Source organism: Gymnoscopelus microlampas (assembly GCF_963454915.1).
Source record: "Gymnoscopelus microlampas genome assembly, chromosome: 19".
Lineage (NCBI taxonomy): Eukaryota > Metazoa > Chordata > Actinopteri > Myctophiformes > Myctophidae > Gymnoscopelus > Gymnoscopelus microlampas.
In genome coordinates, this window is record NC_139956.1 from 4,690,668 (window position 1) to 4,706,793 (window position 16,126).

The 16,126-nt window shown below is 43.5% G+C and overlaps 1 protein-coding gene and 1 long non-coding RNA gene across 2 annotated transcripts; both read left to right on the plus strand.

The window, feature by feature from the left end:
- Window positions 1–1,929: 1,929 nt before the first annotated feature.
- On the plus strand, window positions 1,930–12,649 carry LOC311035182 (lecithin retinol acyltransferase-like). The gene is made up of 3 exons (XM_084043261.1): window positions 1,930–2,178; window positions 2,683–3,231; window positions 12,408–12,649. Exons 1-3 carry the CDS (start codon window positions 2,008–2,010, stop codon window positions 12,558–12,560), a joined length of 873 nt encoding a protein of 290 aa, XP_083899387.1. The 5' UTR covers window positions 1,930–2,007; the 3' UTR covers window positions 12,561–12,649.
- A 1,353-nt stretch (window positions 12,650–14,002) lies between these two features.
- LOC311035281 lies at window positions 14,003–15,494 on the plus strand. Its single transcript, XR_014599689.1, has 2 exons — window positions 14,003–14,951; window positions 15,118–15,494. It is a non-coding gene; the product is annotated as an uncharacterized lncRNA (long non-coding RNA).
- The last annotated feature ends 632 nt before the right edge of the window (window positions 15,495–16,126 follow it).

The following is a 16,126-nucleotide window of genomic DNA, read 5'->3' on the forward strand; positions in this document are numbered from 1 at the left end:
TAGACAGAATGCTGACTGTTGTTAAGGCATGTCCAGAGTCTGGTCCACCTTCTCCCTCCACTTCTCCTTCTCTCCACCATGCTCTGAACCAGACTAGGACTTGTGTGTGCATGCATGCACTTAAAGGAACTCTCCAATTAATGGAAGGAGCTTATGTGTTAGCTGTAACCCTGAGAGAGAGAGACACACAGGAGACATTCTCTCTCTCTCTCTCTCTCTCTCTCTGCTAGATCTAAGTGTGTGTGTGTGTGTGTGTGTGTGTGTGTGTGTGTGTGTGTGTGTGTGTGTGTGTGTGTGTGTGTGTGTGTGTGTGTGTGTGTGTGTGTGTGTGTGTGTGTGTATGTGTGTGTGTGTGTTTAATCCCCTTGCCTTTTGTTTGATAAATAACTAGAAAAAGTGCTCCTCGGAGCACAGGTCTCCACCAGGTCAGGTTATTGTGGGTCAGCAATGTTCGGAATTCACCAATCAGGATGGAATATGAAAAATCAGACGGATCTGTCTTGATCACTTGACTATAGAGATAATGTGTACCGATTTGCGTGATGTTTCGACATCATTTGTAGGAGTAGTATATACATATTTTTTTGCAAACATCTGCCTCCTGATGGCGCTATAATAGGGCAATGTTAGAAGGTTGGCATTTGTTCCTCAACAGTGCGAATTTGAATGCAAAGTTTCACCACAATCGGACGCTGCGTTCATGATTTGCAGCATTTTGTTCAAAACGACCAATCCTGCAAACTTTGGAAGCCAATCTTAGCCAATCAGAATGGAATATAAAACATCTGAAAGATCTATTGGTGCTATAACAGGCTGATCTGAAAGAAATTGGGGCAGAAGTTCTGCTCTGGCACCCAGGGAGGAGTGTGTGTGCACAGTTTTGCTGCCATCGGGCCAACGAACGGTGCCGGAGATTAGCTGTTCACAGACTCGGACGGACGGACAGGGTGCAAAACAGTCTCTGCCATGCCTTTGGCCTGGCGGAGACAACATCCTAATATGGCTTAGTATTAGACTACCTGTGTGTGCTGTTCATTGATGCTTTTACTTTGACAGCCAACTGCCAATGAGCAAAACTGCACACACCTGTGCCGTTTTGCTGATGGGGCATGCACTGCAGTATTCCTCAGGCCTCAGCACTGACAGGTAAGAAGCCTGAGAGACCCTGCAGTTTATCTTTTGTTCCAGGGACCCCCATGCAGAAGCAAAGGTTTGAGTTACAAATGTTCGCTTTAAAATATGTTCGAAGATTTGCACAAATGTTCACGACTTTTCAAAAATAGCAGATCTACAAGCTCATGAGTCGTATTTGTATTTTTGGGGACCCCCCAAAATAACTATATTTGAACTGGGGACCCCCCAAAATAACTATATTTGAACTGGGGACCCCCACCCTGACAAGCACTTGGAATTGTAAGAGTTTACGCATATTAGTTTGACTCGGTTCCACAGATTAAAAATGTGAAAATGTTTGCGTCTGTCTTATATTATATTTGTCTATTTGGCCAACGTTTCACCAGTTTTTATAGTTTGTTGATTACTTTTGATGAAGTAATCTTTTGAGGGACCCAAAAAAAAAACTAACCCTAAGCCTTTTTTTTGGGGGGGGGGGGATTAAAAAGTTCTTAAAAGTCCTTAAATTGTCACTTCAGTGTCATCTGAGGACCCCTCTCCAAAAAAAAACAAATCATGTGGAGACCCCCCAGGGGGTCCCGACCCACAGGTTGAGAACCTCTGTGTCTTGTCTAGAGAGTCTCTCTGTCGCTCGTCCAGCTCTCGGTCAGCCAATTGCGCTCCTCGAATTCCCCATGACGTCACCCCCCACACAACAGCAGTGTAGTGAATGGAAGGCAGCAGAAGGAGAAGACAGACAGTCAGTCAGTCTCACAGAGCTGTGTGGAACCAGCAGACAGACAGATGATCATCCACCGGCCATCAGCGGAGAGAACGGTCCAACAACAGTTCACCAGCTACTCCCTCTCTCTCTCCTTCTCCGTTCCTCCGGCCATGCTGGACTCTCTCACCTTCATCCTGGAGAAGCTGTTCCTCCTGGCTCACCTCAAGGTCTTCAGCCTGCTGGAGAGGAGGAGCGGGGAGGAGGACAACAACAACCCGAAAACCAAGCACTTTGACCGGGACGGTGGAGGGAGCCAGCAGCAGCCGATCCAACAGCCAGAGGTGGGAAAAAGTACTCAAATGCATTACTTAAGTAAAAGTATCAATAGGCTACTGCAATATAGAAGTACTAGTCAAAATTGACTTGTGTAAAAGTACAAAAGTATTGGCATAAAAATGTACTTAAAGTACCAAAAGTAAAAGTAGGCTACTAAATGTTTGAAAATAGCAGATCTACAAGCTCACAATGGGTCATGACGTGACGCGTTGTGAGCTTGTAGATCTGCCATTTTCAAATAGCCTATGTTTTAAAATATGGCTAAAGTGGTTAATGTATGTTTTATGATATCAAAATGTATATCCGAAAAGTAACTAGTCAACTAAAGTTTTCAAATAATTGTAGTGGAGTAAAAGTACAATATTTTGCCCCTGAGATGTGAGTGTAGTAGAAGTTAAAAATATTGGAAATTGGAAAATACTCCAGTAAAGTAAAAGTATCTCAAAAATGGTACTTAAGTACAGTACTTGAGTAAATGTACTTAAGTTACTTTACATAACTGCCAACAGCAACCACCGCAGCAGCAGCAGCAGTTCCTCCAGCCGCCGCCGCCGCAGCAGCAGCGCTTCCAGCGGGGTGACCTCCTCGAGGTCCCCCGCACGCTGTTCACCCACTTCGGCATCTACCTGGGCGAGGGCCGCGTGGCCCACCTCATCCCGGACGTCCTGCGTCCGGCGCTGACCGGCGCCCGCCCGGCGCCCGGCCTGGTCACCAACAACCGGCTGCTGCTCGGCGTGCTCTCCAAGCGGGCCAGCGTGCGCGTGGACACCGTGGAGGACTTCGCGTACGGCGCCGACGTGCTGGTCAACACCATGGACGCGCGGATCATAGGCGCCTCCGCGGTGGGTGGGGGACGTGGGGGTGGGGGTGGGGATGGGGGTCAGGGGGGTGGGGGTGACCCACAGCGGCGGGGCCGGGCCATCAGCGGGGAGGAGGTGGCCGTGCGCGCGGAGCGGCTGGTCGGACCCGTGCCGTTCTACAGTCTGCTCTGGAACAACTGTGAGCACTATGTGACCGACTGCCGCTACGGAGAGCCCGTCTGTCTGCAGACTGACAAGGTGAGGACCGGGATGGGTGGGTGGAGGGAGGTATGGATCATGGGTGCTGGTGATGGTTTTACGCGCTGGGTGCCAGTGCCACCCAGCGCGTGGGTATAGTTTTTTTTTTGCACGGACTTTACCCGAGAAATGTGAAACTTTCTCTTCCTTTAAAACGTTTAAATAGATCAGTTTTAGGCTATTAGGCGAGCGGTTCTCAAACTTTTTCATGTCAAGGACCCCCAAAATCATATATTTGGCCGCGGACCCCCATCTCAAAAATATTTTTCCAGGGAAGCAAAGATTTGAGTTAAAAATGTTTAAAAATGATATATATATATATATATATATATATATATATATATATATATATATATATATATATATATATATATAGAGAGAGAGAGAGAGAGAGAGAGAGAGATCTACAAGCTCAGCTTGTAGATCTGCTATTTTAGAATAGCTAAAGTATGAAATAAAAGTTAAAGTGGTTAAAATTATTGTGACGCCATATTAACTACTTTTGCTGGGGCCCCCTGGTACCCCCCAACCCCAAGGACCCCTGGGGGTCCCCGGACTCCACTTTGAGAACCAATGTATTAGGCTAAGGGCAATACCACTCTGGTAGAGGTTTGGTTTGTGTAGTTACCTTGCCATGATGTAAGTCCAAAGGTGGGCAAGAAATAAAAAATAATTGCTCCACTGATTTAGAAATTGATAATTCAAAATATGCTCCTCGTTGACTTACATTGTACGGTGAAACAGCTCTCAAAGTCACTCTTTTAGCACATAAACGAACGCAAACAAAGCTGATTCAGACAATATAGAACATCACCAATGTTTTTTTAGACAAATGTTAACTTCCTGTTGATTTTAGTATTTGAAGATCCGGATCCATTGATCCAGTCCGGGTTTTCTTCATAATAGAAATGGCAAAATCAACAGGAAGTTAACATTCTTATTTAAAAAGAAAACTACTGGTTTTGGTGATGCTCTATATTGTCTGAATCAACTTTGAGTTTGTTTGCGTTCGTTTATGTGCTAAAAGATGAGTCAATGAGGAGCGTATTTTGAATTATCTTTCATTCTTTATTTCTTTATTATCTTTCATTCTTTATTTCTAATCACTGGAGCAATTACTTTTGATTTCTTTGGAGTGACATCATGGCAAGGTAACCACACAACCCAAAGCTCTACCAAAGTGGTCTTACCCTTTAAGTCCAGCTCTAGTAGGTCTAGTGTCCATTTGGTTACTTTTGCACATACGCACGGCGCCATTCGTCGCGCCAGTGGCTCAGGACTCAGGAGGTAGAGTGGCCGGTTGGGGACCGGAAGGTTCCCAGTTCGATCCCGGGGCTCCCCCAGAGTTAGTGTCCTTGAGCAAAACGATGAACCCCTAATTGCTCCCGATGAGCAGGTTGGTGCCTTGCAATGTTTTTCTCCGCCATCGGTGTATGAATGTGTGTGTGTGTGAATGGGTGAATGTAATGCACAATCATTGTAAAGCGCATTGGATAAAGGCGCTATATGAATGCACCATTTACCATTTTAACTTGGCAAAGTTAAAAGACAAAACAAGGGCTGTGAAGTCCTTAGTTAACTCTGAGAATCAAATGTTAACATTCGGATACATTTGTGCACTCAAATATAGAAATGGATACATTAATACTGAGAATTTGAGTGTGTAGGTAAACCTACATTAGTACCAAAAAAAGCGTGTGTGTGTGTGTGTGTGTGTGTGTGTGTGTGTGGTTTGTTCAGTAATGGGTCTCCCTGTCTCTCCAGCTCTTTAGTAAACAGAAAAGACTGGAGACTGGAGACTCCTGTTACTGAACAGCAATGATTACAATCAGAATACATAGCTTTAACTTTTTAATACACTTTTAGTTTTAAACCAAAACTCATTTTACTTGCAGCACTTTCAACACTCAGGAGTTTCTTTCCAGTATTGTAAAAAATAAAGCGCATAGGAGGGGGGACTCATGTTGTATTAACCCATTAAGACCTGAAACACATCTGTGTCACTTTAGATTTCTTTGGCTATTCAAAAATAGCAGATCTACAAGCTCATAGCGCGGCACCGAGTGCCGCGCTATGAGCTTGTAGATCTGCTATTTTTTGAAAAATCTTGAAAACATATTTTTTTAAGATCTTTTTCAAAAACTGTTCTTAATGGGTTACAGTAAATTGCCGATCGAGTCGAATTTGAAATGAACGTTCATTGACCTCGAGGACGGCTAGTCTTACTACATAACGGTAGCCTACAGGCAGATCTCTCCACTCGGGTCGTGTTGGTCTGTCTCTCGGAAAAGTTTTTTTTCCATGGTGACTGTTTCTCTATTCTTCTCCTCTCCAACTTTGTGGTTTAGTGAGAACCGCCGTTTGCCCTCCAGTTAAAACCAGACAGCACGGTCGTTCACCTCGCATCATCATCATCTCCTGTTTCTCTCCTCTTCTTCCTCCTCCTCCTCGCTTTACTCCTTCAATGGCTTGTTTTTTTGTACTCACTTTCAACCCATGCTGTCCATATTTTGAGCGCGTCATTATTGCAAAGGACTGAAAATCGGAGAAGCTACAAGATCACAACGCATTGTGTACTTGTAGATCTGCTATGTTTGCTTGCTTTTGCATAACACCCTTGTACATCAAGATATGAAATAGTTTAAGTCAGTAGTTCTCCAAAGTGGGGGTCCATCCATGGACCACCTGGGCTGCTTCCAGGGGGTCCCCAGCTAAAATAGTTAATATAATAATATCGTATCACAATCAGTCTAAACACTTTAAACCCTATTATATACGTTTCGGCTATTCAAAATTGCCGATCTTCAAGGCAGGCGGTAGATCGGCTATTTTGAAAAAGAATGAACATGTTGGAATACTTTTCAAGTCAAATATACTCTTAATGGAGATTCCTGGCACAACATCTTTACAGATGGGGGGGGGGGACCTAATAGGTATCAGTTTGGGAAACCGTGACATGAGAATCTTTGAGAACTTACTTGTTTAAGAGGTAAAAGAACAGGAAAAAAAGGGCCAAGGTGTGATGAAAACATCATGTCACCGTACCGCTGGTCCTGGTGTGTTCTGGAGGTTTCCTTCTCTTCTCTTTTTTGGGGGGGGGGGGGGGGGGGTTGGAGGAAGGAGGTAACGGAAAGTGGGGGGGGGGGAACTAGGTCGTGCGTCTCAGGGAAAAGCCACGGAGGAGAGAACAAGGAGCCCATTGAGGAGGCGCACATCGCCGTGCCCAAATCACTGCCATATTTCTGGGGGTGGAGGGCTGCCTGCAGACAGACAGACAGGCCAGTAGGTAGGTGATCAGGCAAACGAGCAGACAGACAGACAGACAGACAGACAGACAGGCAGGCAGGCAGGCAGACAGACAGACAGACAGGCGGGCGGGTAGGCGGGCAGACAGAGGTGATTTTTTTTGTTTTACCAGAGGGGAGAGAGACGGCCAAACAGAGCCAGACTGTCTGACAGACCTTTAGCTCCAGGCCAGTAAGCAGCCAGCCCCATAAACCCCAAACCATGGTGCCTGCAGCGGAGACACACACACACACACACACACACACACACACACACACACACACACACACACACACACACACACACACACACACACACACACACACACAGAGAGATTTTGTTACTCTTGTTGTTTGAGACCCAGAGGAAAGGGAGACTTTTAAGTGCTGCTCAATCAAATTCTAAACCTGTTGTTGCCATGGAAGTTTAAAAAATATATATCATAATTCTGTGAAAGTTCAGTCACAAAGTGATGCTAGCTAAAAAAAAATGCAAATCTTTGAATATACATTTTTAAAGTGAACATTTGTGACTCAAATCTTTGCTTCTGGGGGGGCCCTGGAACAAAATATTTTGAGATGGGGGTCCGCGGCCAAATACATACCATTCTGGGGGTCCTTGTCTTGACACGAAAAAGTTTGAGAACCGCTGAAGTAGCAACACAGGTTTTTCAAAAAAACGTTAGGATTTAGAAGACATTTGTAGAATGAGGTCTTATAGGGTTAACAAAGTCAAACGGGAACAATCTGTTTGACTTAATGCCTCGTTATGCTATGTTAATGTGTTGTTGATGTTTTGGGGGACAGCCATCGGTGCTAGATGTTTACGCACAACATTAGTAATTAGCCCCCCCCCTCACCACCCCCCCCCCCCCCCCCCCCCTTTCTGTGTGTTCTTTGGGTGTAGCACAGGAGTAGCAGCACTTACAACCGTGGCAGCCCTATTTTGGGCTTGTCAAACGACAAAAACTACATTTGTGAAGATAATAGCTACAAACTCACAGCACAACGTCACAACTCTGTGTGATGACCCGTTGTGAGTCTTTTTTTTTTATGTTAAAGGAGTAGTTCACCCCCCAAAAAAATAAATTTCTATCAATTACACACAGAGATTCTTTTGTTTTTGTCGCATTCCTAAGCCAATAATTTGATAACCGGCGGAAAGATGCTAATGTCTCCAGTAGAAGACTTAGACGGGCCCCATACATTTTCTTAAAAATGTTTCTAAAACAGGGTTCTTCAACAGGGGGTCCGGGACCCCTAGGGGGTCCTCAGAGTTTTTTTTTTTACCTTAACCACTTGAACCCTAACATCCCTTTTCTGAGGAGAACTTTTGCCAAAAATAGCAGATCTACAAGCTCACAACAGCTTGTAGATCGGCTATTTTTGGCAAAGAGGTTATAGGTGTAGAGGGGAAAAAAGAGCAGACCAAGTAAACAAAAAAGGTTTAATCTGAAACACAATTTTATACAATATAGAGGGGGGTCCCTGCTTTATCTCTCTCTCAACTAGGTGGTCCTTAGCCTGAAAACATTGAAGACCCCTGTTCTAAAATATTCCAAAATGTCCACATTTCCACAGAAAAGCAGATCTAAGTGGTTAAACTGATTGTGCTATATCAACCAATTTAGCGCTGTATTTTGAACCAACCAAATACAGCACCTGTGATTGGTTAAAAGGAGCTCAGTCGGTGAGCTCAACTCATGCGATTGGAGCTAAACTAGGTGAGTGGGTCAGTAGGTGAGGAATGTGGGGAATGCCCACTCGCTCAGTTGGACTCTTCCCGTTGCGGTAAGAACTCCTTCAGTTTTTTTAGCTGAAAGACGTTCCCTCTATCTGGGATCAGTGACCGGGGTCTCCTGCCCAGAGAGACGGCCGGAGAACTGCCTGAACGGATAGAGAATCAGAGATGAGCTGACAGAGGAAGTACTTCTTTTAAAAATGAGATTGATTAAAAATTAAAGTGATGAGAGAGAGAGAGAGAGAGAGAGAGAGAGAGAGACCACTGTAGTAAAACTCCCTCACCTTAAATCAGCGTTGCCATGTCTGCTCATTGTAAGCGACTTTGGGCGTGTTTTTCTGTAAAGTTGCTTGTAAATATGGGTAGTTGCGCGTTGCGTTCTTTTGGGCTTGTTGCTAATGTGTAGTTGCTTAGTTGGGCTTGTTTCTAATGTGTGGTTGCTTAGTTGGGCTTGTTTCTAATGTGTGGTTGCTTAGTTGGGCTTGTTTCTAATGTGTAGTTGCTTAGTTGGGCTTGTTTCTAATGTGTAGTTGCTTAGTTGGGCTTGTTTCTAATGTGTGGTTGCTTAGTTGGGCTTGTTTCTAATGTGTGGTTGCTTAGTTGGGCTTGTTTCTAATGTGTAGTTGCTTAGTTGGGCTTGTTTTTAATGTGTGGTTGCTTAGTTGGGCTTGTTTTTAATGTGTGGTTGCTTAGTTGGGCTTGTTTTTAATGTGTGGTTGCTTAGTTGGGCTTGTTTTTAATGTGTGGTTGCTTAGTTGGGCTTGTTTTTAATGTGTGGTTGCTTAGTTGGGCTTGTTTTTAATGTGTGGTTGCTTAGTTGGGCTTGTTTTTAATGTGTGGTTGCTTAGTTGGGCTTGTTTCTAATGTGTAGTTGCTTAGTTGGGCTTGTTTCTAATGTGTAGTCGCTTAGTTGGGCTTGTTTCTAATGTGTAGTTGCTTAGTTGGGCTTGTTTCTAATGTGTGGTTGCTTAGTTGGGCTTGTTTCTAATGTGTGGTTGCTTAGTTGGGCTTGTTTCTAATGTGTAGTTGCTTAGTTGGGCTTGTTTCTAATGTGTAGTCGCTTAGTTGGGCTTGTTTCTAATGTGTAGTTGCTTAGTTGGGCTTGTTTCTAATGTGTAGTCGCTTAGTTGGGCTTGTTTCTAATGTGTAGTTGCTTAGTTGAGCTTGTTTCCTAATGTTGTTTAAACCAGAGGCTCTCAAACATTTTTAAATCAAGGACCCCCAAATTAATGTATTTCTGCGCAGACCCACCATCTGGAAATATTTTGTGCCAGGGACCCCCGTACCAGATTTGTGTTTTTTGGGGGGGGGGGAAATAGCAGATCTAAAAGATCTCACAACGTGTCGCATCGTTGTGAGCTTGTAGATCGGCTATTTTCGGATGCGTATAGGTTTAAAGTGCCTATAGTTGCTTCTTTTGGGCTTGTTTTCATAGTCCTGGTTGCTTATTTCTGAGTTAAATACAGATGACTTTACAAGCTTAAATCAGACAGAGGTGTCCTTGTAAATTACAAGGGTTGAGAATCGCTGGTCTGCGCAACGTGTTGTGAGCTTGTAGATCGGCTATTTTGGCAGACTGTTCGCTAGGGGCGCTATGGTTGATGTGGTTAAATAAATGCACAGCCACCTTGTTATCATTAAGTCTCACAACAGATGTTGGTTTCTATGGAAACGAGATGTCTCCCCGTGTGGAAACAGGGAGGAATGGAGATATTTGACCTCTCTACTCCCCTCTTTTCTCTCTAGTCTAATTCAGTTGTGGGAAGTAACTAAGTAGATTTACTCAAGTACTGTACTTAAGTACAATTCTGAGGCACATTTACTTGAATATATATATTTAAAATAAATCACACCCAGTGTGAAGTGGGCGGTGTGGTCACAGTGGTCATCACAGTGATGGAAGTGATTCACTTAAAAAAAAACATAGTGTTTTTTTTTAAGTCCATACTGCTATTCATAGGGCTGCACATGTGTCATATGTTTCGCTAGCCAATCACAGTCCTGAATTTGCAAAGTCAGCCAATCACATTACAGCTAGTGGTGATGACACTAGCTGTAATGTGATTGGCTGACTTTGCAAAAGTATAGATTTGCATTGACTGTGGAAGGGTTAGGGTTGTAGACTGCGTTGTAGACTATTGGCCAATCACGGTGCAGGATTGGTCAGTGTCCAAACCTCACTTATAGGGGGCGGTTACACCGCCCCAAAAAAACATATACTAATCCCTTTAATTAGCCCTATTTTATACTTAAGCTTTTCAAAAATGGCTAAACTCACGTCGTGTGCTTGTAGACTGGCTATTTCCCCCCCAAAATAAGTTTTATACTTTTATTTTGGTACTTTAAAGCGGCACTATGTAACTTTATTTAATGAATAAAATGTAATTTTGACCAGTCTGTATGGTAGAGTATGTTAATACAATATAACTTATACAATTGGGGTGGTTGTATTTGTATTTTGTCTCCTCTGCTCTTCTATTGAGACAATTAGATTGTGTCAAAGGTCATGTCTCACCTAGACACGGGATCTGACACGAGTTTTGACCTGATGGTCACGATTCAACTTATCTCCTGAGCAAGCAGGCAGGCTCGCACTTGCGCCGGAAACCGGGTTCAAATCCGGGTTAGAAGAGGAAAGTTAGTGTATATTTTGGTGCCAAATGCTTTTGTATTTATACTCAAGTAAAATTTGTAATACAAGACTTGTACCAGAGTATTTCTATATTGTGGTATTGCTACTTAGACTTTAACCCATTAAGACCTGGGACGCGTCTGTGTCATTTTTAGATTTGAGCTAATAAAAGCATTATTTTACTCTTTGGCTATTCAAAAATAGCAGATCTACAAGCTCATAGCGCGGCACCGAGTGCCGCGCTATGAGCTTGTAGATCTGCTATTTTTGAAAAATCGTGAAAATGTGTGCAAATCTTTGAATATATATTTTTTTAAAGCGAACATTTTTAACTCAAATCTTTGCTTGCTGGGGGGTCCCTGGAACAAAACATTTTGAGATGGGATCGGCGGTCCTTGACATGAAAAAGTTTGAGCAACCACTGATATAGAAACATACGTTTTTTTCGGAATACTGTTGGGATTTAGAAGACATTTGTAGAATCAGCTTCAGGTCAAGTAAAAACAATCTGAGTACTTGGGTTTATTCTCTCTCTCTCTCTCTCTCTCTCTCTCTCTCTCTCCCCCCCTCGATTGTCCCTCTCTCTCTTCCTAACCTCTAAAGGTCTCCACATTTCATAACATTCTTCCCACTCCATTGAGTTTTGGCAAACAATCGCTCGGTGGAAACTTGCTCGCAGCGTTCACCGCAAACCGTCACGGCAAACTCGATCCGATTGTCAAATTAAGCCACTCAACCCGGGAACGCGTCTCTGTCACTTTTTAGATTTCGTTGGGCTACTCAAAAAATAGCAGATCTACGAGCTCATAGCTATGAGCTTGTAGATCTGCTATTTTTTTGTTGTTGTTGAAAAATCATTAACATTTTTGCCTTTTTTTTCCTTTTTTTGAAAAATCATGAACATTTTTGCTATTTTTTTTTACTCTTTAACTCAAACCTTTGCTTCTGGGGGATTCTACAAAATGTCTTCTAAATCCTAACAGTTTTTTGATTACAACGTATGTTACTATGTCAGTGTTTCTCAAACCTTTTTCATGTCAAGGACCCCCAAAATGATATGTATTTGGCCACGGACCCCCATCTCAAAATATTTTGTTCCAGGGACCCCCCCCCCCCCCCCCCCCCCCCAGGAGCAAAGATTTGAGTTACAAACGTTTGCTTTAAAAAAAATATATATTCAAAGATTTGTACACATTTTCACGATTTTTCAAAAATAGTTGAGTTTGTAGATCTGCTATTTTTGAATAGCCAAGGAAATCTTAAAACGACACAGATGCGTTCCAGGTCTTAATGGGTTAACGTGAAGGAACGTGAAGCCGTCATCATCGCGCACGTCTCTGCCGTTCCTGGCAGACGTCTGATGAGGTTTTTTTGGGGGTTATTTCCACTGGCAACAGAATATCTTTTTCTCCACCGTATAGAGCAGTGGTTCTCAAACGTTTTCATGACAATAATATCAACGTTAATATTAACCGTTTTATTCCTTTCTTCTCCTTTTTCCCTCTCTTTTCCCGCCCAGTTCTGCGAGTGGCTGAAGTCGCTGATCCGGGACCAGCGGAACGTCTTCCTGACGGCGTTCCTGGGGGTCCTGTCCATGGCGTGTCTGGGGGTCTCCCCCGGGACCGCCCTGCCCACCCTCCTCGTCCCCTTCACCCTGTGGATGGTCAGTTAAAGACGTTGGACGGCGTTGGGCGACGAGGAGGAGCGACCGCTGCGCCTCCCCTCGCTCCGACGGAAACCGAATGAGAAGAAACAGTCCTCAACCACGCCCCCAAACAGACCACGCCTCCAAACAGATCTAACTAAAGCCACGTTTATTGGTTTTTATTCACACGGCGGCCATATTGGAATTTAACATTGAAAGTGCCACCCCGTTGCCGTGGAAACCGGGGTGACACTTCATTGACTTAATAGCAACATGGCCGCCGTGTGAATATGGTCTACTGTATACAGTGGTTCTCAAACTTTTTCATGTCAAGGACCCCCAAATTGACACTTATTAGCCCGCGGACCCCCATTTCAAAAGATATGCCAGGGACCCCCATAAGAGGAGATTATTTTCCGGCTCTAGCAGTGATTTTCAACCATTTTAATTTCAAGGACCCCCAGTTTGACATGCATTAGGGCTACAGACCCCCATTTAATGGCATTTCTATCTCTGGGACCCAAATTCATATTGTAAAACCAATGTTAATTTAACTCTGAGAGTGTACAAATGGAACCAAATGGACCCTTACGGGTCCATTTGTACACTCTCAGAGTTACAGTTATCTGCTATTTCCTTGTAGATCTGCTATTTCGCGGCACGAGGCGTTGTGAGCTTGTAGATCTGCTATTTCCGATCTGCTATTTCAGGCGTTGATCTACAAGTTGAGCTTGTAGATCTGCTATTTTCGGCAAAGAGCTTTGGGGGTAAGGGTGAAAAAAGAGCAGCCCAAGTACAAGTAACAACACGGTTTTATACAATATGTAGTGGTGGTATTGGCCTGAAAAACGTAGAGGACCCCTGATATAGACGTTTATATGAAATAACTTAAGACGGGGGGTCTCTGAGACTATACCATCTTATCAAGTAAGGGTCTGAGATGATGCGATGTGATTGGGTTACACATTATAGGTGGTCCGACAGCCAAAAAGTTTGTGAACCACTGACCTAGTCTGTGCTTGAGGCGGCTTCCATAGAACATTGTACATCATATCATATATACAGCCATAAGGTGGTCTTCTGTTGGCCACTTGAGCAGCTCCTCTGTACTTTGGGGGGTTAACTGCCTTGCTCGACAGCACTTTTTTGTCAGTACATGATGAGGAGAGGGAGGGAGGGAGTGCCTTCTAGAGTTTTCTCGAAAATTCCAAGGCAGCAAATATTGGTTGGACAATGCCAGATTTTACATCATTTCACACACACACACATACACACACACACACACACACACACACACACACACACACACACACACACACACACACAGGGGCGTCACGGCCATTCACTGTGCGTACGATTTTTGAATAGCCAAAGGGTAAAATAAGGGGTATAGTCCGCCGAAAGTCCATCCCCCCCACCTTCTGAGAGCCTGTGACGTCCCTGCACACACACACACACACACACACACACACACACACACACACACACACACACACACACACACACACACACACACACACACACCAGAAACAAGTGCCTGTAACATTTCTAGTAAGCGTATATCATAATCTCATTGACGATTCTCAACTGAGTGTCGGGGGGGACACCTTCCAGTTAAATTCTCCATGACATCACAACACAACCAAATGTTACAGACATTCTCTTATAGTCTTGTGTTTTCTGATTCTAGATCAGTGGTATCCAACCAGTTAGTCCTTGAGGAGCCCTGGTATACTGTTCATGCCTTCGCCTGGTTGTACCAGGTCATACTACTAGTCCCTGTTACAAGACACCTGGTTAATGGTTGTTTAAAAAGCTGCATTCCGTGATATTATTGTTTATGAAAAGGCCGGGAAATCCTCCGCCAGAGGTTAATCTCATAATGTACTCACCAGTGCCAAGGTTTTATTGTTGTTTTTTTGTTTTTTTCACGTCGCCATAGACCCCGTTAAAATCCTTAAGAATGCGCGATGCACTGTTTGTAAACATCGTGCAGATGTCCCTGTGTCTACCAGTGCAGACCACGTGTCAAACGGGGCATCCATGTTGTAGTTAGAACGGTTTATGTTAAACAGTGATGACCGAGGAGAAAAGACTACAAGGAGAAAATGACGTTTAAAACTGGATCCCAGACAGGAAGCGGATGCGATCGGAAAAAAACGGAACCCATATAATTCTGTTTCCGGTCGTCCTACCGGAACCGGAAATGGATCAAACAAATCGGAAAGTGCACTTTTTCGAATTAACATGGATTTTCATAATATCAACAGTTCGCGTAGATCTACGCGACTGGCACGTGGCGGCTTTTAATCGGTTCGCGTAGATCTACTCGATTGGCACGCGATGTGTTAATGCTCATTATAATGTATACTGAATTAAGGTTTCATTGAGACGAAAGGTGTGTGTGTGTGTGTGTGTGTGTGTGTGTGTGTGTGTGTGTGTGTGTGTGTGTGTGTGTGTGTGTGTGTGTGTGTGTGTGTGTGTGTGTGTGTGTGTGTGTGTGTGTGTGTGTGTGTGTGTGTGTGTGTGTGTGTGTGTGTGTGTGTGTGTGTGTGTGTGTGTGTGTGCGCGCGAGCGCGTCTAGTAAAATAGATCTACAAGCTCACAACGTGTGTCACATGAGCTTTTCTGTACCTTGTTAGGCACATCAACAGTACCAGGGTTTTGGAGAAAACACTTTTCTATGTCTCTGAACACACTGCCCGAGAATATCTCTTCTTCTTCTTCACCCACGCTTGGGTCCCCGAGCCACTGGTTGAGAAACGCGGCTCTGCGCGACGACTCGGCTGAGCTAAGCGCTACCTTGTACATATCTGTAGTTATCTGTAGATATCCTTCACAACAACGATTGTTGCCTAACAGTCCACAATATTTTGTACATAATTATATATTATTTTTCTGTGACATCGTAACACTTTATACCGTATTTCTTTTTGTAAAAATAAAAGAACTACAAATGGATGCAACTAGTTGTTTGTGTCATCTGTTTCATACGTTTGTTTGCCTTTTTGTGTTGCTCAATTTAACCACTTAAACCATAGGGTGGAAACCTCATGTCCAAAACTGTTACTTTTTCCCTGGATTCAAATTCAAAAACTGCAAAAGTAGCAGATCTACAAGCTCAAAACATCTGAAATTGGTCTGGCTGAGTTAAGTTATGGATGTTCTACAATTGTATCACCAGTGAATGCATGATTAAAACCCCAATCGCAAAATATATGAATGTATGTACATGTACAGACAAAATATATGAATGTATGTACATGTACAGATAAACAACAGTGAATGTGGAGTTGGAGAATACAGTATGTTGTATGTTTGTGAGAGTAAAAGATGTACAACTCTAATGGGTTCATAGATTATGGAGATGGAGATACTTTAGATTTGAACTCAGCTGCATATTATGCCCTGTTCTAATATAAGTTGCTGCTTTTGCCAAAGTTTGTTTCGGTTTCAGTGCCATCTGGTGGACAAATGTGCATACAGCGACCTAAAGTACACTGTGTACAAAGACAGCCTCATTAAAGGAGTAGTTCATCCAAAAAAATGACTTATTTTCTATCAATTGCACACCCCATGAAGCCTTGAATTCA